This window comes from Heloderma suspectum, chromosome 1, assembly GCF_057233095.1.
Source record: "Heloderma suspectum isolate Gila_16-S chromosome 1, 16-S_ref, whole genome shotgun sequence".
Classification (NCBI taxonomy): Eukaryota; Metazoa; Chordata; class Lepidosauria; order Squamata; family Helodermatidae; genus Heloderma; species Heloderma suspectum.
The window spans coordinates 354,494,443-354,518,635 of NC_139458.1; the positions used below are offsets into that span (position 1 = coordinate 354,494,443).

At 45.4% G+C, this 24,193-nt stretch overlaps 1 protein-coding gene across 3 annotated transcripts in view; it reads left to right on the forward strand.

Moving 5' to 3' along the window:
* The first annotated feature begins 472 nt into the window (after positions 1-472).
* IGF2R (insulin like growth factor 2 receptor) overlaps positions 473-24,193 on the forward strand; it is a 99,903-nt gene continuing 76,182 nt past the window's right edge. For all 3 annotated transcript variants that reach the window (XM_084827951.1, XM_084827953.1, XM_084827952.1), the window contains exons 1-2: positions 473-767; positions 11,714-11,844. In XM_084827951.1, the coding sequence (XP_084684077.1) occupies positions 604-767; positions 11,714-11,844 (295 nt within the window). In that variant the 5' untranslated portion in view covers positions 473-603. The remainder of the gene's footprint in view (positions 768-11,713; positions 11,845-24,193) is intronic.

Below are 24,193 nucleotides of genomic sequence, written 5' to 3' on the forward strand. Positions count from 1 at the left end.
GGCCTTCCATCAGAGGAGCAACATTCCTAAGAGCCATGGCTTCCGACCCAGATTGAAATTGTGTTTGTTTTTAACGAAATTAAGCTCTGGTGGTTGATTCACACGTGCGTGATCGTCACTGCAACATCAAGGGAGGGATGACTAGCACGTGTGAATGAGCTTTCGCAGATCTAACACTCAACGTTGCACTTGGGACGCAGCATTCCCCCCGCCCCCCGAAATCCTTTCACGCATTCAGCTGCGCGCCGAGGCAAATGCCGAGTCATCTGATGTCCAATCAGGCGGCGTACACGCACGTGTGAGCGGGGCCTCCTTCAAGCACCGCTAATGCGCTCTCCACGCCCGGTCACCCCACCTCGGCCGGAGGCGGGCGCTAGAGCAGCAGCCTGCCAGCCCCGCCGCCGTCATCGGCCAGCCCCGCCTCACGCCCCGCTTCACATGATTGCTGCCACGTGACGGGCGCGGGGTCAGTCACATGAGCGGGGCTGGAGGGGGGAGGGAGTCACATGACGCCGCGCGGGCGAGTTGTCGCCTTCCTCATCTTCTGCTCGGTCATGTCCGCGGAGTAGCCCTTCCGCAGCTCTCCGCTCCTCTCCTGCGGCCATGAGACGCGCCGCCTCCGCCCCAGTTGGGGGGGCTGCCCCGCTCCGGCCTCTCTCGCCTCTGTGCCGCCGCCTCCTCCTCCTGCTCCTCCTGCTCCCCGGGCAGCAGGGAGGCAGCGCCGGAGCGGCGGCCCAGGGCGACTTCAGTTACCAGGACCTGTGCCGGTGAGTGCTAGCCCCGCTTCGGCTCGCCTTCCGGCTTAGCGCGGCGCCTGCGTCTTGTCAGCAACCCGAAGGAAGAAAAGCGGGCCGGGCTGCGGGCGCGGCCGCGAAGGGCGGCTGGTAGAAACATGCACTCTGCGGCCAGAGGCAGAGTTACTTCTGCGTGGTTGTGTTTGCTGTCCAGCGCCTGGCGGCGTCGAGCAGTGGACGCTGCCTGGACGTCCTGACTCGCGTTGAAAAGACACTTGAAAGGCGCCTCACGTTTTGGTTTCAAGGTAGTCTTATGTCCCAGCCTTCCAACGGATATGTTGAACTGCCGCTCCCATCATCCCCAGTCAGCGTGGCCAGCGGCTGGCTGGGAATGATGGCGGTTGTAGTCCAACACGTCCCGAGGGCACCACGTTGGGGAATACTGCTTTAATTAGTTCCCCACCTCTTTCCATTGTGATGAATGCTGGTCTGACGTGTAGGGCATGGATGTGTGGCAAAAGCTGCTTTCCCTTTAGATTGCAAACCAGGCCTGTTCTGCGGGGAGCAGGGGAGCTCTTTAAAGCTGCCGGCCCAGTGGTGTTTATCAGACAAATACCGGTGTTTATCAGGTGACCAGTGCAGAAAGTGTGTTCCTTTGCAGCTTGCAAAGTGGTTTGGTGGAAGGAGGAACTCTCTCTTTTTCAGCAAGTTGTTTTGCTTAGCTATCAACTGCTGTATTAAGCAAATGCTAAAGCAATGTCTTTAATGCCTTCACATGTGGGGCAGTGACCTGCTTCCATGACTTTCTATCATCTATTAAAATAGTGTTCATTCCTAGGCAGTTTTTCTCTAGATGGTAATCAAGTCTTTCTTTAAAAAAACTGCAATCTGTTACACTTTGCCAAAACGTATTTGAATAAAATTTTCTGTAGAAGAATGTTATTGCAAAGTTAGCTTAATTGCTTGGCTTAGGCCTTCCTCCATGTAAGGAGGTGTAACTACTATTATTACATTTCTATAATTTCTTTAGTAGGTTGGCTCCTATGCGATCAAAATAATTGTGTAAGCTTAACATAATATGTGTGTGGCAGGAAATCTGAGTAGCAGGAAAAACCTGTTCCATTTCCAGCTTAAGCAGATGGCAGGTTAAATAGTGAGGGAAAGTAACTTTTTTTGCAGTTGAATATAGAGAAGCTGTTTAATGCCATTTGTCTGCTCCTTTTGGGTGGCAATACATGGTCCAGAAGTTCAGTGGGTTTGACTTTCTATGGGAAGGAGGCTCAGCCACCAGTTATGCTTCATGCAAAGGCCACGTCTCCCCCAGTCTCCCATTATTTAAGCACAATCCTGTACATGGTACTTGGAAGTAAGTTCCAGAAGACTTCAAGAGGAGTTATTCTCAGTTAAGCATGCATAGGATTGCAGCCTGATGGGTGCAATCCTATCCACATTTTGACAGAAAAACGTTCTGTAACTCTCGGCATTTCCCAGCTAACATGGCTGGCTGGGGAATGCTGGGAGTTGTAGGACTTTTTTCTGTCGAAATGTGCATAGGATTGCAGCCCTAGCCTATTTTCTTAGATGAACAAAGTTCCACTCACATGGAGAGAGGGAGGATTCAGAGAACTCAATTTTGTCCCGTCACAGCAGCCTTCCAGGAAAAGGAGGGCAGGGAAACAGGCCCTATTTTACCTTCCACATCTTCATTAACATTTGCTCTCGGGACAATACAAAACAGGTTTTGCATGACTTTAGGCATCCCAAACATCCCTTGCCTTGCTGTTGGGAGGTTATCACCATGCTTAATTCTAGAAATGCCATCACCATTAAATCCCACATTTCTTTTGGGCTGCATTTTACTTTGTCTAGAGGCTGCATAGAAAGACTTCGCTCTTGTAGTGATTCCCACTGCTTGTCAAAGGACCTCCTAGAAACATAGGAGTCATGCTGAGTCATACTAGTGGTCCACTAGAGCCGAGTATTGGACGGGCAGCAGCTCTCCTAGGCTTCATGCAGGAGTTTTTCCAGCCCTACCTGGAGATGTCAGGGATTGAACTTGGGACCTTCTTCATGCAAAGCAAGTGCTCTACCACTGAGCCATTGCCTGCCCCTCAGGGCACATGAAGAAAGCAAACCAGTATCTACCACACTTTCAGTGAGATGGTACTTTGCTAGAACCTCCTGCCTTGCCAGATGTTGTTGGATGCCAACTCCAAGCAGCCCCGTCCAAGTGGCCAATGATTAGCAATGATGGTAGTCCAACAACATCTGGAGGGCCACTAGTTCCTCATCCTCCTTTAAATGATCCCATGTCAGCAGCTGTAACAGTATTATTATCCCCATGCCACAGAAGAGAATGCTGGGCCGGAGATAATAATGCTTGTGTTAAGATCACCTGTTGAGCTCATGGGAGAGGTGAGATTTGAATTGGGAACTTTGTTGGTTCTCAGCATTGACTCTTAGCCACTATACTGCACTAGAATCTCTTATCTCTTACATTTAAATCCAGCCTTTTTTCCTTCCAAGAAGCCCCAGGCAGCTTACGGGATCCTCTCCTCCTCCTCCTCCATTTTGTCCTCATGACAACCCTGTGTGGGAGGTTAGGCTGAGAGTTGGTGACTATCCAAAGTCACCCAGTGAGCTTCATAGCAAAATGGAGACTAGAACTCGGATCTTTCAAGTCCTAGTCCAACACTCTAACCGCTACACCACACCGGCTTTTTTCAGTTTGGCAGATGTTTCTCAGTTAGAAGCTTTGGAAATATGAGTGCAGGAGAGAGAACCAGCTATCTTGGCTTGTAGGACTAATAACAACAACTTATTTAAAAAATCTGAATGTGTCTTGTTCATGACCATGTGAGAAAGGCACTCTTGATGTCACGTGCAAAAATAAATTCCAGGTTGAATAAGCACAACTTTAAACAGTGGCTCATTATGTGAAGAAGGTGTGCTGTACTTGGAGATCTTTTATCAAAAGGGTGTTTTATTCTTCCAAGGAGTTAAATTATCCCTTGTATTAGGGAAGCAGTGCAGTATTGCAATGTAAATTTAGCTGTGCTTTATGTTGCAGGTAATCTTTTAAACTATTTGGCTCTTGTGCTGTTCCAGCTTAGAGTAATTCATGTAAAGTAGAACATAATGGGTATATTAAGGTTGCCATACAGATGGCATGTGTTCACTTAAATGCCTGCAAACTTAGAACCGCCACTAATATAGAGCATAGGCTTAATAAAAGCTAGATTTTAGCTAGGTTTATGAAATTAATGAGCCCAGATTAATGCTGATGTTGACAATCTGATGTGTGCTGCACCTTTTTTTATCAATGCTATTTGTTTTTAGGGATAAAACTATTTGTGTTACATGATTTAGCATGTGTTGACTCTTTTAATCAGAAATTAAGTTGTGGGTATTGCACAAGGAACACACTTCCAACATGCAGCGATGTCACAAAAAAGAAATTGTTGAAACTTGGAGAGTACAGAATGATTCTGCATTAAGAACTATTGACTATACCAGTGTTTGAACTCCACCCTCTTATCTCATCTATTGTGTGTATCAACTTAGTTTCATGTTCTTTCAAGACTGCTAAATCTTGGCTGCAGTTCACTGTGTCACAATAAAGAAGGTTGTATATGATATCCTGTTATGATATATCCTGTTTTCTCTTGCTTTCCTGCCAGCATTCTAAATTTGCTCTCCCTGAAGTGCAGTCTTTGCTGTGCATAACCTTGACATGTTTAGATTGTTCAGATCTTGCATTGAAGGAAATAAACTACAAATTTAAGCTTTAAAACACTTTATTAAATAAGTTTGTTTCTCATAATTTATAACTGTTCAGAATATTGCTAACTGTTCACTTATTCATAGCTGTAAGCAGTCCTCATCTACTACTTAAACCAATTGTAGGTGAAATGTCAAATCAGAGCGGATGCAATTTGGAAACATTTCTAAGTAAACCAATAAGTCATCTAGTAGTAAGAGATGCTTTTCATAGTTTTAAGTCTATTGTAAAGTGCCATTGAACTGAATGAGATTAGGGCTTAACGTTCTAAATGTGTCCCTTTAAAAAGCTGTCATGCTTCCTAAATAAAGGAGGGTTTGTGTTTGGCATGGGTTGCACTCCATGAGCTTGGGTTGTTGTAGCAGTGGAGTCAGCACAGCACTCTTGGGTTCATCTCTGCTGTAAAGGCCTGCTGCCACATGTCAGTATACTAAGACTGCTTTAGTTATCCCTCAGACAGTTGTTCCTGAAGGAGAGTTGCATGACTTGAAATCCATTGGGTCAAGTTATTCTTGGTGCACCATATGAGTTAGATCAACCATATGTATCCTTCCTATGCTGTTGTCTTCAGAATCGAAGGTGATGGCTGAATTAGTGGTAAGGATGCGAGTGTTCTGGCCCACTGCATGATTGGCCTTTACAGCACATGAACTCATAGAAAAATGGTTCCTACAGCACTGCTGTAGTGTTTTTAGCATCCTTCCCTAACCTGGTGTACTCCAAATGCTTTGGACTTCAACTCCCACCAGCCCTGCCAGCATGGCTGATCAAGACTGGAAGTTGTAGCCCAAAACGTTTGGAGGGCACACCAATTTGTTCTAAAGGGCATCTTAGATTGAGAAGATGTCCTGCATTGAGCAGGGGGTTGGACTTGATGGTCTTATAGGCCCCTTCCAACCCTACTATTCTATGATTCTATGAGGATGTTGTGGGGAGGGCTTATGCACCACCTCCCCATTAGTAGAAGATGGATCAATAGATTCATGGAGTACATATTTCACCCTCAAAGGTTAGTGGTTGAATTAAGAATATTCCAAATGTTACCCCGTCTGTGTGAGTGGTGCCAGCAGCTCTTCTCCATAGTGTCACCCCATGTGGAAATGGTAACGCTTCAAAAGCTTCTCACCATGTACCTTAGTCCAAACGTGTATAGCCTCCATGTTGGCAGCACCATGGAAGTATAGTGCTGCGGTGCGGAGGCTACATGCATTTGAGCCCATGTATAGGATAAAGAAGCTTTTAAACCTTACTAAGGTTTGCTTCTAGTCTAGTTTCAAATCCTAGGTTATAAGAGCACATTAATGATGGTTAATATTGATGTAGACATGAGTATTGGTCATTATTAAGAGCAGATACCATTATGTTTGTGCCAGTGCCTAGTACAGAATTTCAAACTTCATTTACATTTCTGTCCTATGGCCTTCAGACATATTTTGTTATCTCTATACATGTGGCTGATCTCCAGTGTCCCATTTATTCGTCTTGCTCTGTCCACTGCAAGGGTAGGCAAGCTGGTGCCCTCCAGATGTTTCAGACTACAACCCCCATCTGCCTCAACCAGCATGGACAGTGGTCATGGATTGTGAGAATTATACCCCCAATCATCTAAAGGGCACCAGATTGATTACCCCTGGTCTCTTACGCACTAAAATAATCTCTCCTTTCCTCTCCCCACACCTAATAGTAAACGCAGTTTGTCAAATTATGCGATTTATTCTGATTCAAGAATTTCATTTTCTTCTACCTGATGCCTAGTTTACTATGTGGAGGGAGTTCTTTTTGTGGAGGAGCATTCAGTCATGTGAGCTGTCCACTTGTAATCTGAACTAGTTAGGGTTGGCATGCTCTTTTGTCACTTGAACCATGAATTATTATCAATTGACTGCCTTTTTGACCATGAAGCTATTGATGCTTGAAGAATGGGCCCGCTGCCTGCTTTGCACAACTGCATTTAAAATCTGACTTTTTGTGTTTAGGAATTGCTGTTAGTTTTACTTCTGTTTTTTAACATCTTTTTTTTTTTTTAGAAAATGTAAATGTAGGCTGGCGTGTTTAAGAATAAAAGCCAAAGAGAAGTGCTCACTGAATCCTTCACCTAACGTTATTTTAAAATTCCAATTTGTTATGATTTTTAAAACAATGTTTCACAGTAGCCAGGAGTCACAACTCCATTCGCCGCACTTGCCTCTGTGAGTGTCCACCCTTCACTGATGAACATGATAAGCCCCAGCTGCCTTCCTGACCTTGGAGCTGGAGAGGGGTCAGGGTATCATCTTCACTGTTCCACTGTGTTTCTTAGGTGCTCTTGCTCTAAATTCCCCAGAAGTGAAGACGAGGAGTACAAGCCCCAGCTGTTCTCTTGAGCTTGGCACTGGAGCGATGGGCGATTGTCTCGGCATTTGCGTGGTGCTTTAGAGGTGGTCAGAGGGCACCCCTCATCCCCACCAATCCCTAGTCCCCCTCTCCAGTTCCAAGCTTGGGAAGGGGGATTCAGGGGATTGTGACCTTGTGCTGAGTTTGGGAAGCACAATGCAACACTGGGGACACACACACACCCCGGTCCAAGACAGATTTTTTTAGCTGGTCAGATGCCTTGCCCAGCTGTAGAAGTAGTGCACCCCAGATGCAGGATGACCACCTCAGTGAGAGACAGGCCATGACAGTTGTTTAGTTGTAGCATTGCACAGCCCTTGCTTTCTTTTGCTTGCCCTTGTATCTTCTATGTAACAGATACATTCCACTTGACTGGCAACTATATTGTTTGGATCTGAAAAAAGAGGAAAGCTGTAAGCACACAGTGTTTTTTTTTTAAGTATTTGGCTTTTCCATTTGGTTATAAGACTTGTTTGAATCAATGACTGATTGGGGGTGTTTGCATGTAACAGCAACCCATTAGTTTAAAAACCAATGGGTTATTGGGGACAAACAGGTGTGAGTAGGTTGTCATGCACGGGCAGGAGAGCGCAGACACACTGCCTGCAGCATGCCCCCCTCTTTTGCTTTTACGCGGCAACCCACAATGGGCTTCTGCTGAGATGTCATGTCCCTTCTCTCTCCTGTTCGTGCATGACAACAATGGGTTGCCATTACATGCAAACCAGGTCAAAGTATGATTGAGGCTCATGTGATCAGGCCTCCAGCCCCATGGTTGGGCCATTAAACATTGCCTCAGTTCCGAGGGACTTCTTATACAAAAGCAACTCCCATGTCATTATGGCACCATTACCAAGGACCTAAACGTGAGATTTTAAGACTCTTCTAAGGATGGTAACATTGGGGGAGAGTCATACACTTCCAAGTGTGAATGTATTGAAAGAGCATTGTTAAAGAAACTCAAGGCTATTTAAGAAATAAATATTTTGAAACAGAAGCATGCAAAATGCCTTCACTTCTCAGTAGCTTGCTTTTTATTTTATTTATTTATTAATTAAATTTATTAATTGCCCATTTGGGCGGTCACCCAGCCACTCTGGGCGACGTACAACAATAAAAACAGTTTATACAATAAAATTCAACATTAAAAACATCACATTTCTAAAATTACCCTAGCCTACCCCAAATGCCTGCCTGAACAACCATGTTTTTAATGCATGGCGGAAGCTCATTAAAGAGGGGGCATGGCGGAGTTCCCCAGGGAGGGAGTTCCACAGAGTGGGGGCCACCACAGAGAAGGCCCTCTCCCTCGTCCTCACCAGCCTAGCTGTCCTGGCTGATGGGACAGAGAGAAGGCCATCCGAGGCTGATCTTGTTGAGCGGCCTGTCTGGTGTTGCTGGAGGCGCTCCTTGAGATAGGCTGGGCCGGAACCATATAGGGTTTTAAAGGTAAAAACCAACACCTCGAATTTGCCCTGGAAAACTGGTAGCCAGTGCAACTCCTTCAGCACTGGAGTGATGTTATCTCGCCAGTGGCTGCCTTTAATCAGGCGAGCCGCCGCGTTCTGTACTAGCTGCAGCTTCCAAACCATCTTAAAGGGTAACCCCACATAGAGTGCATTACAGTAGTCTAACGAGAGGAGACCAGGGCATGTACTACCGATGGGAGCAGGTGATCGGGAAGGTAGGGGCGCAGCCGCCATATCGGATGGTGTTGGTACAGCGCTGTCCGGCTCACAGCTGACATCTGAGCCTCCATGGACAGCTGGGAGTCTAAAATGACCCCTGGGCTGCGGACCTGGTCTTTCAAGGGTAACTGCCCCATTCAACACCAGGTCAAGATCCCCCAACCTCCTCTTGTGTCCCACCAAAAGTACCTCAGTCTTGTCAGGGTTCAGCTTCAGCTTGTTCCTCCCCATCCAGCCACTCACCGCCTCCAGACATTTGGACAGGGATTCTACAGCCAACCTTGGTGAAGATTTGAACGAGAGGTAGAGCTGCGTGTCATCCGCATACTGATGACACCGCACCCCAAACCTCCTGATGATAGCCCCCAGCAGCTTTGCATAGATGTTAAATAGCATCAGGGAGAGGATGGAACCCTGTGGCACCCCACACGTGAGCAGCCACGGGTCCGAAACCTCCTCTCCCAGTGCTACCCTCTGGTACCTGCCAGAGAGGAAGGACTGGAACCACCGTAATACAGTGTCTCCAATGCCCAACCCCTCCAGGCAGTCCAGGAGGATACCATGGTCAACGGTATCAAAAGCCGCTGAGAGGTCAAGAACAAGGAAGGAATATTCGCCCCTATCCAGAGCCACCCTCATATCGTCCACCAAGGCGACCAAGGCCATTTCTGTCCCATGCCCAGGCCTGAAGCCTGACTGAAATGGATCTAGATAATCGGCTTCTTCCAAGTGTGCCTTCAACTGCATTGCCACCACCTTGCCCAAAAATGGCAGATTCGAGCCTGGGCGAAAGTTGTTCAGAACTTCATGATCCAAGGAGGGCTTTTTAAAGAGCGGTCTTATCACTGCCTCCTTGAGGGCTGATAGCATCACTCCCTCCTCAAGGGAGGCGTTCACCACCACCCTGACCCCCTCACCCAGCCTCTCTCTGCAGCTCATAATGAGCCAAGATGGGCAAGGATCAAGTAAGCAGGTGGTCGGCCTTACAGATGAAAGCACCTTGTCTACTTCATCAGAAGGAAGAAGCTGGAACCGATCCCACAAGACCGGTTTGCCACAGACCGCCTCTCGCTCGCTAACTGTATCTACGGCGCATGGAATAACACTTCTGATCCAATCAATTTTATCCATGAAGTGCCTTGCCAAGGCCTCACAGGAGGCCTTAGAATGCTCCAGCGGTTCTGGAGCAACTGGACCAACCAGGCTCCAGACCACTTGGAACAGCCTCCTGGGTCAGCACTCTGCAGACGCGATAGAGGCAGCGTAGTGTTCCTTTTTTGCTGCCTTCATCGCCACGTGATAGGCTGAAGATGCAGCTCTAGCCCGTGTCCAATCGTCTTTGGAGCGAGACGTCCGCCACCGGCGCTCTAGCCGTCTCACCTCCTGTTTCAGGGCTCGTAACCACGGATTGAACCTTGGTGCAGTTCAAACCCTTTTCAGGGGGAGAGGGCGTTTCGGAGCCACCCAATCTAGTGCCCCAGTGATTGCAGCATTCCACCCCCCCCCCAGGTTCTCGACCAAGTGGCCGTTTGCATGCTCCAGAGAATCCCCAAGCGCATTCAGGAATCCATTCGGATCCATAAGATGCCTGGGGTGGATCATTTTAATCGGTCTTCCACCCTTGCGGAGGGGTTTTGGAACCGAGAAGTCCAACGTCACCAGATAGTGATCTGACCATGACAAGGGGGTGGTGGATATACCCCTGACTTCCAGATCACTCCCTGCTTCTCCAGAAACAAACACAAGGTCTAGTGCATGACCGGCTACATGGGTGGGCCCAGTTGGAATATGGTGCAGCTCCCAGGAAGCCATGGTCCCCATGAAGTCCCAAAGTGCCCCTGTGAGGAAGGCCCCTGAATATATGTTAAGTCCCCCAACAAGTTAGGAGACTGCACATGCACATCAGAGACCACGTCAAGCACCTCGGCCATGGAGTCAGTCCTGCAGCAAGGTGGACGGTACACGAGCAGAATCCCCAGACTGCCCTTCGGGCCCAACCTCCAGTACATGCACTCAGCAACCTTGGTCTCCCAGAGAGGGGGCCTGATGAAGACCAAAGCTTCTTTTGCCTGCTTCTAAAATTTGTTGAACCTTTTTCTCCAGCTTGCTACCATCTGGTATTTCCACTAGATGTGTATACCTAGTAGCATCAGTAGCACAATAGAAATACTTACTGCTGAAAGAATTAATCACAGGTGGGAAAGTATCCTCCGCAGAAGAGCCATGCTGGATCAGGCCAAAGGCCTATTTAGTCCAGCATTTTGTTCCCACTGTGGCCCACAAGCAAGACATGAACGTAATAGCACCCTCCTGCTTGTGTTCCCCAGCAACTGGTGTACAGAGGCATACTGCCTCTGATATATAATATATAGGGGGCCAGGTGCAAAACAGTGTCTCAAAAAGATAGACATAGAATTAAGGAACTAGGTGCCTCTGAGCATATGCTCAGCCAACGAATTTGTTTTCTGTACTGGAATTGGAGCTCAAATACAAATCCTTTCACACAAAAATCTATTCCTGCTTCTCCCCAAGTTTGCTTGATGTTTAGCAGTCAGATAGAAGAGGGGAAGAAAGATGTTTGTTTTTGTTACCGTTAAACCATTGTGAATTGGAAAGGCTTGTTGATCTACTGCAGATGATCTGGAGATCTACCAGTAGATCCTGATCTACCTTCTGCCTGCCCCTCTTGTAGACCATACTGAGGTAGATGGACCAATGATCTGACTCTGTATAAGGCAGCTTCCTATGTTCCTGAGTGTTAAATGCTCATTTCACCAGGTGAAAATAATGAACACACATTTTGTTTTATGCAGTGTATTTGAGGTGACTTTCCCCAGCGCTAGATGGGTTGCCTGTGATTACTGAAAATAAATTCTTATCTTGGTTAAACTGCCTCAAAATATAACCTGCAATGTGTTTCTTAAAAAGGTGGTCAGTGATATAAGAGTAACACCACCCTGCATTGATCCTTAGACTTTTCTTCCTAACAGTGCAGTTAAAGGCTCTTCAGCAGTCAAGTGTGAATGAAAAAGTTGCCGGCTTTAGTAACCTCTTGAGTAACCTGGGCTGAAATGAGTATTAAGTTTTGTTGGCAACACCCATCAACTGTTCCTTTTCTCCCCCCACCCCCTTTTCAGTTTTACATGGGAAGCTGTTGATCCTGGCAAAGTACGCTATAAAATCAGTCTCTGTGGTAATGCCGAAGGTTGCGGAGGATCCAGTACTGTTTGTGCATATGACCTAAAAAATAAATCCCATTTCTCAGTAGGTAAGTCCAAAGGTTTGTTTACTCTATGGAGTTCAGAATACAAAATGCCATCTGTCAGCTTCTCTGTTTGTGTATGTGTTAGTGTTTCTCTCTTTTGTGTCGAAGACTTCCTGTCCTTGTGGTGATCTATCACATTCCCATGTTATACATGTGATGGTCGACTTCAAGGCACATACATTGGAGATTTGGGGTGGGAGTATGCAAAGGAGTACTACCAAGGGCGTATAATGGCCTAAAGACCTGGTAATGCTTGCTGTTGAGATGTGATTATGGTGATCAGCAGCGATTCATAGGTTAATTAACACACTAATTGTGGCAATGTGTGCTGTGCATGAGCGGCTTCCAATTTCCAGCAACAGCCGATGAATGCTGCGTTCGTAAGTTGTTACCATGATGTCTGAACCCAGGCACTTAGGGTTGTTTGTGGGTTAAACAACCCCAAGTGAACCCAAGAACAAACCATGGGTTAACGTAGGGTTGTTTAACCCACAAACAACTCCAAGTGCCTGGGTTTGGACATCATGGTGACAACCTATGAGTGCGGCATTCATAGATTATTGATGGAAACTGGAAGCAGCTTGTTCACAGTGCACATTCCTATAATTCATAGGGATTAGTTAGCCCATGAATTGCTGCCCAACACCACCGTTACGTCCAAACATTGTCATTGTGGCCTCTCATTCATGGCTCATTATGTGTATGTGTGATACCAGGAACTAGCTAGCTTTTCTTCACATTTCTCAGCTCCTGTGATCTAGCGTCCACTGGGAATGAGGGTTTGGTTAGCCCCCATTATTCCTTCATTAAAAACCTTGTCTTCACTCTGGAATCAGTGGGAGAAAATGGACATGGTATGGCCAACACAGCCTAGAAGCTCAATGATTTCTAATCTCTGCAATGAACCCATTAGGTGGCCTTATGCAATCCATACTCTAAAACAGCTAAATCCTAAGTAAGCAAGAAGTAGCTGAAAGCACAAATGGAAAGACATATTTTTGCCTTTTACTAAAGTGGGCCTTGGGTGAAAGCAAGCCAGCCTGCCAAAGAGCAAGAAATACCTGTGTTGAGAACCATGAAACAAGCAACACTTGACTGTTTAGTTCAACCAAGTAAGAATGTTGTGGAAGAGCCAGGGGTCCTGTTTCTGCATTTGAATCCCATAATCCATTAGCACTAATCAGATAATTTCCTGAAAGTGCTTTGGAACTGAGAGTGGGGTTCCAGCACAAGGGGAGAACTCTTCTTCTTGCTCCTGTGCTAGAATGTAGTCCAACCTTCTGCATGGGAGATAATTATTTTTGCACAGGGATTTTCCAGGGTGCTGAAAGGGTGAGGCTGCTGTTGGAGAAGCCTCATTCCCTAAGAGCAAGCACAGCATTGTGCCAAAGGAATGGGACTTTTAAAAGCTAGTAGGCTGGAGCCATGCAGCTTTGCTGCTCCTGTCTTGCATGGCATGCCGCTCTTGCTGTCCAAACTCCTCACTGTATTGGTGCAGCTAAATTGTGGTGTAGAATCAAGACTGCCAGATTTAAGAAGCAAAATGTTGTCCCAATTGAACACCACTTTTCAGTACATAGGACTTTTACCTCTCTTGCTGCAAAGGATGTGGTGTAAAGTGGGTCTGTATCAGTCTGTATCTTTCTTTACTTGTTCCAATACCTAGAATGAATATAGTTGGGTAATATGTAAAGCTTTGAATGGTATAGGATTTGTGTTGAGTTGAAGTGATTTCCTGGATCTTTGTCATGCTTGCTGGCTAACTTCCAACAGCACCCACTCCTCAGGAATCCTGTTGTCATGCCTTAAGTTGTCAAGTGATTGGGGCCTTTTTCTATGGCAGGTTGTTCTAGGTGTGTGTTTGTGTGTGTGTGTGGGGGGGCTTCTGTCTTGTCTTCAAAAAAAGCTCCTGCAGCCTCTTGTTCTCCAAGCCTGTTAGGGAACTTTTCTCGTAGTACTATTTATTTATTACATTTCTATACCGTCCAATAGCCAAAGCGCTCTGGGTAGTTCACAACAAATAAAACCATAAACTACAATATAAAATGTTAACATTAAAAGCTATAGTATACAAATCTGAACTTGTCTACTTTCCCCTGGTTACTATTCCCACTCTCCTTGCTACTGTTGCCCCTTCAATCTCCACATTTTCCATCTCTACTTTTCCTTAAGTTTACCTTGCACCATACCAGGGAGAAGGCTATGCTAGAAGTGGCTGTAAAATGGAACCTGGGAATATTTCCTGAGGACAGATTGAAACGGTTCTGGCATATTGGCTCCTTGTCTCTTCTCATACACCCTAGTTCCAATAGCCTGTGACTACCATCTGTCTTGATTAAGCTGCGAATGCTTCTGCATCCATTACATAAAATTGCAGATGAGTAACTTGTAAGCACCTGCTTGTAGTATACTTGCAGAATCTGGCTTTCTAGGGTGCAGATTTTTTCTAAATTGCAGTAAAGTGTTCTCTCCCTTCATCCTGAGATTTGGCATATATTGATGCCTGAGCAAAGGGTCTTGTGTAGAAAGCCGACAAGTTATCTCAAGTGTGCCGAAGGGATGTTCCTTTTTGGTTTTATTTTGGTCTGTATGAACCCTGACATGGTCAGCAACAGACTTGGGGAAATGCTTTTATTTAAAATTTACAGTTGCTGAAGCTAATTCGCAAAGCACTTCAGTTAGGATTTAAGGAGCTGCCTTGGACAGAACCCCCTTCATGGATCACTGCCTTGTTGTGGCGAAGGGGCTTGCATAACTCAGTGAAGCCATAAACTATGCCGTGCAGGGCCACCCAAGACGGACAGGTCATGGCGGAGAGTTCTGACAAAATGTGGGCCACTGGAGAAGGAAATGGCAACTCACTCCAGTATTCTTGCCAAGAAAACCCCATGGAACGTATCACAAGGCTAAAAGATGTGACGCCAGAAGATGAGCCCCTCAGGTCGGAAGGTGTCCAATATACTACTGGGGAAGAGCAGAGGGTATTTCCAAGTAGCGCCAGAAAGAGTGAAGCAGCTGGGCCAAAGCCGAAAGGACACTCAGCTGTGGATGTGTCTGGTGGTGAAAAGAAAATCCGATGCTGTAAAGAACAATATTGTTTAGAACCTGGAATGTTAGATCAATGAATCAAGGTAAGCTGGAGGTGGTCAAACATGAGATGGCAAGACTGAACATCGACATCTTGGGAATCAGCGAACTAAAATGGACAAGCATGGGCGAATTTAATTCAGGTGACCATCATATCTACTACTGTGGGCAAGAATCCCTTAGAAGAAATGGAGTAGCACTCATAGTCAACAAAAGGGTGGGAAAAGCAGTACTGGGGTACAATCTCAAAAACGACAGAATGATCTCAGTACGAATCCAAGGCAAACCATTCAACATCACAGTAATTCAAGTCTATGCCCCAACCACTGATGCTGAAGAAGCTGAGGTTGATCGGTTCTGTGAAGACCTACAACACCTTCTAGAACTAACACCAAAAAAAGATGTCCTCTTCATCATAGGGGATTAGAATGCTAAAGTAGGAAGTCAAGAAATAACTGGGATAGCAGGCAAGCATGGCCTTGGTGTACAAAATGAAGCAGGACAAAGGCTAATCATAGCAAACACTCTTTTCCAACAGCACAAGAGGCGACTCTACACATGGACATCACCAGATGGTCAATATCGAAATCAGATTGATTATGTCCTTTGCAGCCAAAGATGGAGAAGCTCTATACAGTCAGTAAAAACAAGACCTGGAGCTGACTGTGGCTCAGATCATGAGCTGCTTCTTGCAAAATTTCGGCTTAAATTGAAGAACGTAGGGAAAACCACTAAACTATTCAGGTATGACCTAAATCATATCCCTTCTGAATATACAGTGGAGGTGAGGAATAGATTTAAGGGATTAGACCTGATAGAGTGCCTGAGGAACTATGGACGGAGGTCCGTAACATTGTTCAGGAGGCAGCAACTAAATCCCAAAGAAAAAGCACTGCAAGAAAGCAAAGTGGCTGTCTGATGAGGCTTTACAAGTAGCTGAGGAAAGAAGGGAAGCAAAAAGGAAGGGAGAAAGGGGAAGATATATCCAACTGAATGCAGATTTCCAGAGAATAGCAAGGAGACACAAGAAGGCCTTCTTAAATGAACAATGCAAAGAAATCGAGGAAAACAACAGAATGGGAAAGACTAGAGATCTCTTCAAGAATCGGAGATCTCAAGGGAACGTTTTGTGCAAAGACGGGCATGATAAAGGACAAAGAAGGCAGGGACCTAACAGAAGCAGATGAGATTAAGAAGAGGTGGAAAGAATACACGGACGAACTATACAGGAAAGATCTGAATGTCCCTGATAGCCATGATAGTGCAGTCACTGAACTTGAGCCGGACATCCTAGAGAGTGAAGTCAAGTGGGCCTTAGGAAGCATTAGTAACAACAAAGCTAGCGGAGATGACAGTCTTCCAGCTGAGCTATTTAAAATCCTAAAAGATGATGCTGTTAAAGTGCTGCACTCAATATGCCAACACATTTGGAACACTCAACAGTGGCCACAAGAATGGAAAAGGTCAGTTTACATTCCAATTCCAAAGAAGGGCAATGCCAAAGAGTGTTCAAACTACCATACAATTGCGCTCATTTCACATGCCAGCAAGCTTATTCTCAAAATCCTACAAGCTTAGGCTTCAGCAGCATGTGAACTGAGAACTACCGGAAGTACAAGCTGGGTTTCGAAGAGGCAGAGGAACTAGAGATCGAATGGCCAACATTCGCTGGATCATAGAGAAAGCAAGAAAATTCCAGAAAAACGTCTCTTTCTGCTTCATTGACTACGCTAAAGCCTTTGATTGTGTGGATCACAACAAACTGTGGCAAATTCTGAAAGAGATGGGAGTACCAGACCACCTTACCTGTCTCCTGAGAAACCTGTACGAGGGCCAAGAAGCAACAGTAAGAACCGGACATGGAACAACCGATTGGTTCAAAATTGGGATAGGAGTACGACGAGGCTGTATATTGTCGCCCTGCTTATTTAATTTATATGCAGAGTACCTCATGAGAAATGCCGGGTTGGATGAATCACTGGTTGGAATTAGCGTAGCGCCTGTTTGGTGTGCAAGCAATGGCCGCCTCCCATGGACCCAAGGGAAAGAGGGAGGATCTCTCCCTAGCCCATAAGTTCTGGGTCTTCAAGTGACTCTCTTTCAAATGGGGATCAACTGCCTATTCGAAGCTTAGGCCACTCTGCTGTTCCTTGCTTTAGTTGCTGGTGATTAGCATCTGAAAGAGTCATTAAGTTGTAAAAGGATTAAAGCTCTGAAAATAATCCTTTCGTCTGTGTCTTGAGTTGGTTAATGGAGTCTACTGAAAGAGGCCGCCACGGCGCTCCTGACAAGATGTAAAACTTCCAGAAATCTGGGATTTCATTGTCAGAGATTAAAGTGTTTGTAGACCTTGGGCTGGAAGAGACTCCCTGCTGGAGGAAGGGGGTGGTGATTTTCCTGATCTCTTCTTCCCCCTGCAGTCCCCAGCACCACCTCACACACTGTTCTTGAGGGTCCCCCAGCCCTCCAGAGCATATTTTGAGGGCACAGTGGGGAGGCGGAAATCAGAAGAAATTGCGCCCCTTCCGCCTGCGGGGTCATCTGGTTCTCAGAGTTTTCTGTCGTGCAACTTTGGATCCAGCTGGTTCAGAGGATTTCCCCACCTCCACCCAGTGGCAGAATTGGACAGCTTGGGAAGAACTGGGGGTGGGGGTGGGGGCGCGGACATTGTGTGTTTTGCAAATATTCCTATAATGTTGTAAAGAAATTTTATGTAGCTATTATTTAGTTACTTTGAACACTTCAACCTCTTATCTTCCTAATAAAAAAGTATTAGCTTGAAGTAGTAAGTAAGGTTCTTCAAAGACAAAAGAAATGGCCACCAGTAGTGCATCCAATTTATAAATTTTAGAGATTCAATTTTTTAAAAATTAACTTTAAATTTTTATAGCTTTAAAATGTGAAACATTTCAGTATAAAACACCAGCTTCAGTCACAAATAAGAGTATGCTACAAAACCACTTATGAGCTGAGCCAGAACCAGAATCAGTAACAGGCCAAGCCTCAATGAGGGAACATGGATTAATAATCAGTACTTGTATTCAACAGCTAATCAAGCCACATTAAATAAACAGATCATGACTTGTTTCATCCCATCCTTTACACTGATTCCAGGTTTCACCTTATCACATTGCCTCTAAGTAAGGTTGCAATTCTGTGCACATTTATGAATGAACCTGAGGGAGAGCTCGTTGTGACTTGCTTCTGAGTAAACATGCATAGAAAGAGGCTGCAAATGTTTATAGTAACCGTAGATAAAATTGGGTATCATGAATCCATATTTAATTCTATCCCCTTCCAGCTCGGTAAAATGTCTTGAAATATGAGCATAACTGAAATTGATTTATCTAACTGGTGCCTGAAAGGGCTATAGCTTCTGATGCTGAATAGCCTTGAGCTTCATCAACTTCAGAAAATGAAAATTTTGTATGAATTGAAACGGATTTTTCAGTTCCCCTGCATAGTAAAAAAAAGAAAAGAAAGAAAAAAAGTAGGTCCTGCAAGCCTGAAGTGTGACCACTCTTGTTCTAGAGTGTACTTTCTGTTCCTACAGGGTGATAGTAGAGTCCCAACAGGCCTTGGCAGTACCCCGTGTGAACGGAGTGTATGCCCTAGGACACTTCCCAGAATCCCCTGCAGACACCCAGGGATTTTCTGAATATGGAAAGTCTAAAATCCACATGTTTTGTGGATAGAATGCCTGGGATCAGCTCTCAGGCCATCTGTGAACATGCTTCAGGGTTTGGGAATTTCACTATTTTATTATCGGTTTCTTGCTATAAAATTAAACAAGTGGCAAGCCTCTTGTGGTGACTGTAAGGAAAACAAAACAAGCACCTTTACTATTTCTGACCTGTAATGATGGCAGGCAGTGAAGTCTTAAGAATATATAGCAAGTTGTTTGTTATGTAATTTCAAGTAATGATAACTACTTCAGTTACATTGTCATCGTCCAATATTTGGACTTACACTTCATGTATAAAAAGTGCTTCACAAATCCATAACATACATAATGTTGCAGACTCAAGGGTACATTCACTTCGAGGTAATTTCAAGGCTATCTTTGGCAGCTGTGGTAGACATCATTGTTTTTAATATAAGCTGAGTTCTGGAGTCATCTCATTTTCTGGAGGAAAGTGCCATTAACCCTCATAGCCACAAACTTTCTCCATCTCTTGCCCCTGGCTACAGAAAAAAAAAAAAAAAGGAGTTCGATTCTTTTTAAGCAGTGCTGTTGCTTGTGGAACTTTGCATGGGCAAAGCCAGCCAAAATTTGGATCAGTTTTCACTCTGAGTGTGCCAACATCCAGGCTGCGGCAGTGATCCTAGCAACAGACACCAGCATCTTCATTGGCTCCATACTAATCCCACCAGTCACAGGAGGGTGAAAGTGTTAAAAAGAAAAAGATGAAATCTCTGTCTTGTACTCAAGTATTTGAAGATGGCACACTCCCAAGTCTCTCAACTGATTAAAAAAACAGCTACTACATGGTGTGTGCCAGTGGGGCCAGGATGGGGAATGGAGCACCTGGATTGTTGTAAGGCCAAGTACCATACCTCCCCTTGTCCCCCAATATTTGCTTTGCTAACACCGCAATGAAATTAAAGTTAGGCTGCTACATACAAAAAGGCATCTCCAGTGTCATGGAAGAAATGACCAGTCTAAGAATGTGGTCAAGTTGACTGATATATGGCTGAACAGCAGCAACTTTGTGTTCTTCTTGACTGCATCCGCCCAAGCTGCCTCACGCCTCCCTTGCCAGGGACAGACCCTCCAACAATGCCCAGACGGCACTTTGGAGGGCCTGTCACTTGTTCGCCAACCGTCCTTTTTTGGTACCTGACATGCAGAGCAGTTACTGCCACAGTTACTGTGAATAGAAGCCGCAAAAAGGGAGTGGACCCTAGATCTCTCTGAAGGAGCTTGCTGGAGACTTGGCGAAGTGTGGAATGGAAGCAGGGCACCCACAGTGTCAGCTCAACACTTAAAACCCCGAGGATCACCTTGCTAAGTGGGCACTCTTGGCCCCTTTTCCTGAACTGTCGCAAATGGTGCATAAATTAGCCTCTATGCAGCCTCATCATGTTAGTTTCCTTATATGTTTCATACTGCACTCATTCCCTTTGACACCTCAGACATGCAAGGATATTGCCAAGGTAAGGCTACACATCTCTGACAGCTGCGCAACAGTGAAAAAACAACAAAACATAAAATGAAAAACAAATTACGAACACATTTGCACAAATGTCTGGGGCTAGACTTTTTTTTTTTTTAAAGCCAGGTAACAATAAGAGGTTGCAATCGGAGCAGGAATGGGGACGGGATGGGCAGACAAGACAGGTTCTGCCGCGCAGGACACTGGGATACTGGGTGGAGGACCAAGGGGGAGAACAACCCATGGTGAGCCTGATGGTCTGTCGGGTGGACTGTGGGTTGTTCCAAAAACAACCCACACTGTGTAGCTTATTCGCAGGGTGGGTTGTTGTGTCATGCGAATGTGGCCATTGACACCTCAGTACCCTGTCAACTTACACAATGGCACAAGATGCTGGCTAACTTTGGGTGGGAAGCTTCGAATGGCTGCAATAACTACCTTGAGAAAGCTGAAGGATAAAGATAGGAGTGTATGTGCTGAATCGTATCTTTATTCTCATGTAATGAGATTAAAGAAGGTTAATAAATGGAGCCTGTCAAATAAAAATCTCCTTTAGTACTGACTTTTGAGGTTTTAAATCCTTATAACTTGATACATACACAACAGATTTTTATCAAAACTTCTGGTACTCAAAATTTTGGATACATTTAAAGGTATAAAAAGGGGTATATTGAGAGCTAGTGTGGTGTAGTGGTTAAAGTGTTGGACTGGGACTCAGAAGGTCTGGGTCCTAGTCCCACTTGGCCATGAATTTCACTGGGTGACTTTTGGCCTGTCACTGACTCGTAGCCTAAACTATCTCACAGGGTTGTTGCGAGGATAAAATTGAGAGGAGAAGGATCATGTAAGCCACCTTGGGTTCTTTGCAAGAGGGAAAAGTGGGATAGAAATATAATAATAAAATAAATGTTGTAATAAATAAAATTATTCGGCATTTGCAAAAGCAGTTGCAAACAGCAGAAAAATGCGCAAAAGGGGAATGTTTAAACCTGGTTGTATTGGCCATATCTCAAGGGAGCTGACCAATATTTTTCAGTCTATTTGATATCTAGATGCTCCATGCCAAACTTCAGGCAGTTTTGTAACATTTATAAAATTTGGGCTATTGTGAAGAGCAAAAACAGAGTAGACAAGAATCTGGCCCCTCCCTCCCTCATATGATTTGCTCTCTTCTCTCCCCTCCTCCCCCCACCCCCAGTGAGAAATGTCCAAGATAATTTCAATGTAGCTCATTTCTTATGCTTATTGTTAGATGCATATTGCTGGTTCTTACCCTGAGGATTGTAGAAACAAAAGAGCAGTCGGTCAGTTCTGCCAGAAGTCTCATCTCTTCAGAGCCCAGCCTTCCCCAGTCTGGTGCCTCCAGAGGTGTTGGGAGTTCAACACCTTTTGGAGGACACCAGGTTGAGGAAGTCTATTCTAACCAATCCCATCCACCCTCCCCAAATTTCCAGCGCTGGTTTAACTGTTTTTTTACCAGAATCCAGAGATCCAGAAACTGGAGCCTGGTGCAAAAGACATGCACTTAAAATTAAAGAACTTGGAGCCCAGGAACTTATTTTGAGTACTAGAGCAAATGGAGCTCACAGTCCTTCCACTCATAAATCAAGTCCTAGTTACGCCAAGCTTTCTTCATTTCAGCAATATAATCTAGGGCAGGGGTGGGGGACCTCTTGAAATTTGAGGGCCAAATTCAATTTCTGAGAAGCTCTCGTGGACCGCGTTCTAGTGATGGGCAGGGCCGAAAGCAAAGAAGGCAGAGCCAAAGGCAGAAGAGGTTAGCCCCCAAAATGCCAGCATATTTCACCATAACGCTTTTACTGCCAGTGACTAAGCCTTAGGAGAAGCATTTCAACCTTTTAGAATGGGGGAGAAACTGCACAGAAGCCAAGAAACCACCAAACAATCTGTTGTGGGGGGGGGCAGCGGGGGGGCAGGGGAAGGGAGCATGTATCTCAGGCCTGAGGTTCCCCACTCCTGATTTAGGCTCTCTCTGTGTGTGTGTGTGTGTGTGTGTGAGTGTGTGTGTGTGTGTGTGTGAGAGAGAGAGAGAGAGATTTTGTTGCTACCATTGTTAACTGGGAGTCATAAATTAAGAGCATAAGAGCCCTGCAGGATCAGACCAAGGGTCCATCTAGTCCAGCATTCTGTTCACACAGTGGCCAACCAGCTGTTGACCAGGAGCCCACAAGCAGGACACAAGCACAACAGCACCCTCCCACCCATGTTCCCCAGCAATGTGTACATAGGCATACTGGTACTGGAGGCAACACATAGCCATCAGGACTAGTGCCCATTGATAGCCTTTTCCTCCAGGAATTCTCTCTTAGTCAGTCACCACTAGATCAGATCCCATCAGGTTATACTTGAAGTTGGGATTGTTTGCCCCAACATGCATCACATTACAGTTGCTTACATTGAACTGCATTTGCCATTTAGATGCCCCTTCTTCCAGTTTGGAGAGATCCTTTTGGATGGAGCTCCTTACAATCCCTTTTTGTTTTAACCACCCTAAATAATTCAGTGTCATTGGCAAACTTGGCCACCTCACTGCTCACTCTTCATTCCAGCTCATTTGTGAAGGCATTCAAGATGAGTCTGGACAGCCATCTGTCAGGGATGCTTTGACTTAGATTCCTGCATTGAGCGGGGGATTGGACTCGGTCTTATAGGCCCTTTTCAACCCTACTCTTCTATGATTCTGTGAATAGGTTGAAAAGCATTGGTCCCAATACAGGTCCCTGTGGGACCCCACTATTTACTTCCCTCCATTGGGAGAAATTGCCACTTATTCCTACTCTCTGTTCTTTAACCAATTACTCATCTATCAGAGGACCTCTCCTCTTATTCCATGACTGCTAAGTTTGCTCAGGAGTCTTTGGCGAGGGATTTTGTCAAAAGCCTTTTGGAAGCCCAAGTAGACAGTGTCTTGCTAATCTACTACAAATCACCCAGAGATCTACCAGTATATCCAGATCTAACTTCTACCCATCCCTGCTTTAACAGTTGGTTCTATGTGAGGGTGTTGCCACTTAACTTCCAAACTGGCATGTTCAGACAAATAAGCTGACTAATCTTCCAGCCCTCTGGTTGTAGGGATGGCTAGCTAGCATACTGATGATTTATTAGCCTGTTAGGTCTAAATGACTATAAGTGTGATTAAAACTCAAAATCAAGGGCTCTGAGAAATGGATAGGAATAGTGCAATTTTGGTTCACATTGTCAAGAACTAGTGTGCTGTTCACTATCTTCCTCGTCCTCCTGCCTCTTCTCCTCCCACTCTCATTGTGGAACGCAAGGTGGCATAGACGGGGTTCCCAGGTGGTCTCCCATCCAAGCACTGCCCCGATCTGCTTAGCTCGTTCAAAGTTATTGCATTATGGCTGCTTCTATACTAGGAGCACTGCCCTTGAGTACGACTGGGGCATTGCTTTTCTGTTGTTAGCTGGAAGTAGAATTTAAAACAAGGCTTACACAAAGCATTTCATATAGCACTGTATTAATTAGCAATGCCCTTCCACATGGCCAAGATCCTTCTATAATGTCTGGTCACAAGTAAGCTCCATTCAGCAAGGCTCCTTGGCAATGTATTTATGGCTTGCAGGCTCAGCCCATTTTATGGCTTCTGACTGATCCTGGCTGGAGGAATTAGTGAGCAGTTTCCCCTTCTCTGAGTTGCCCCAGGTCACTGCTCTTCCTAATGTGGGTGGGATGGTCTGTTTTCTGTTCTTTACTAGCTCTATAATGTCATTTTAAACAAGTAATTTTAAATCGAGAGGAAATCAGTGACCAGGTTTGCTTGGTCATTTTCAGCCATGGAGGCTTAAATAAGCCACCATGGTTTGCGGCATGTGCCGAGTGCCCTCAGGTGCCCATTCCATAACCCAGCCCCTGCTTGTAGGTTGTCATGTTGTCCAAACCTGGCGAGGGTGGGTTGTTGGCATGGTTAACAAACCACCCACAACCCTAAAACAACCCATGGGTTCTGGGTGGTTTGTTAACCCTGGCAAAAACCCATACAACAACCTAGGAGCGGGGGTTAGGTGACGGAGGTATTTAAGCCACCATGCCTGAAAATGACAGTGCAAACCCCCCCAGGGTGAAAGCTG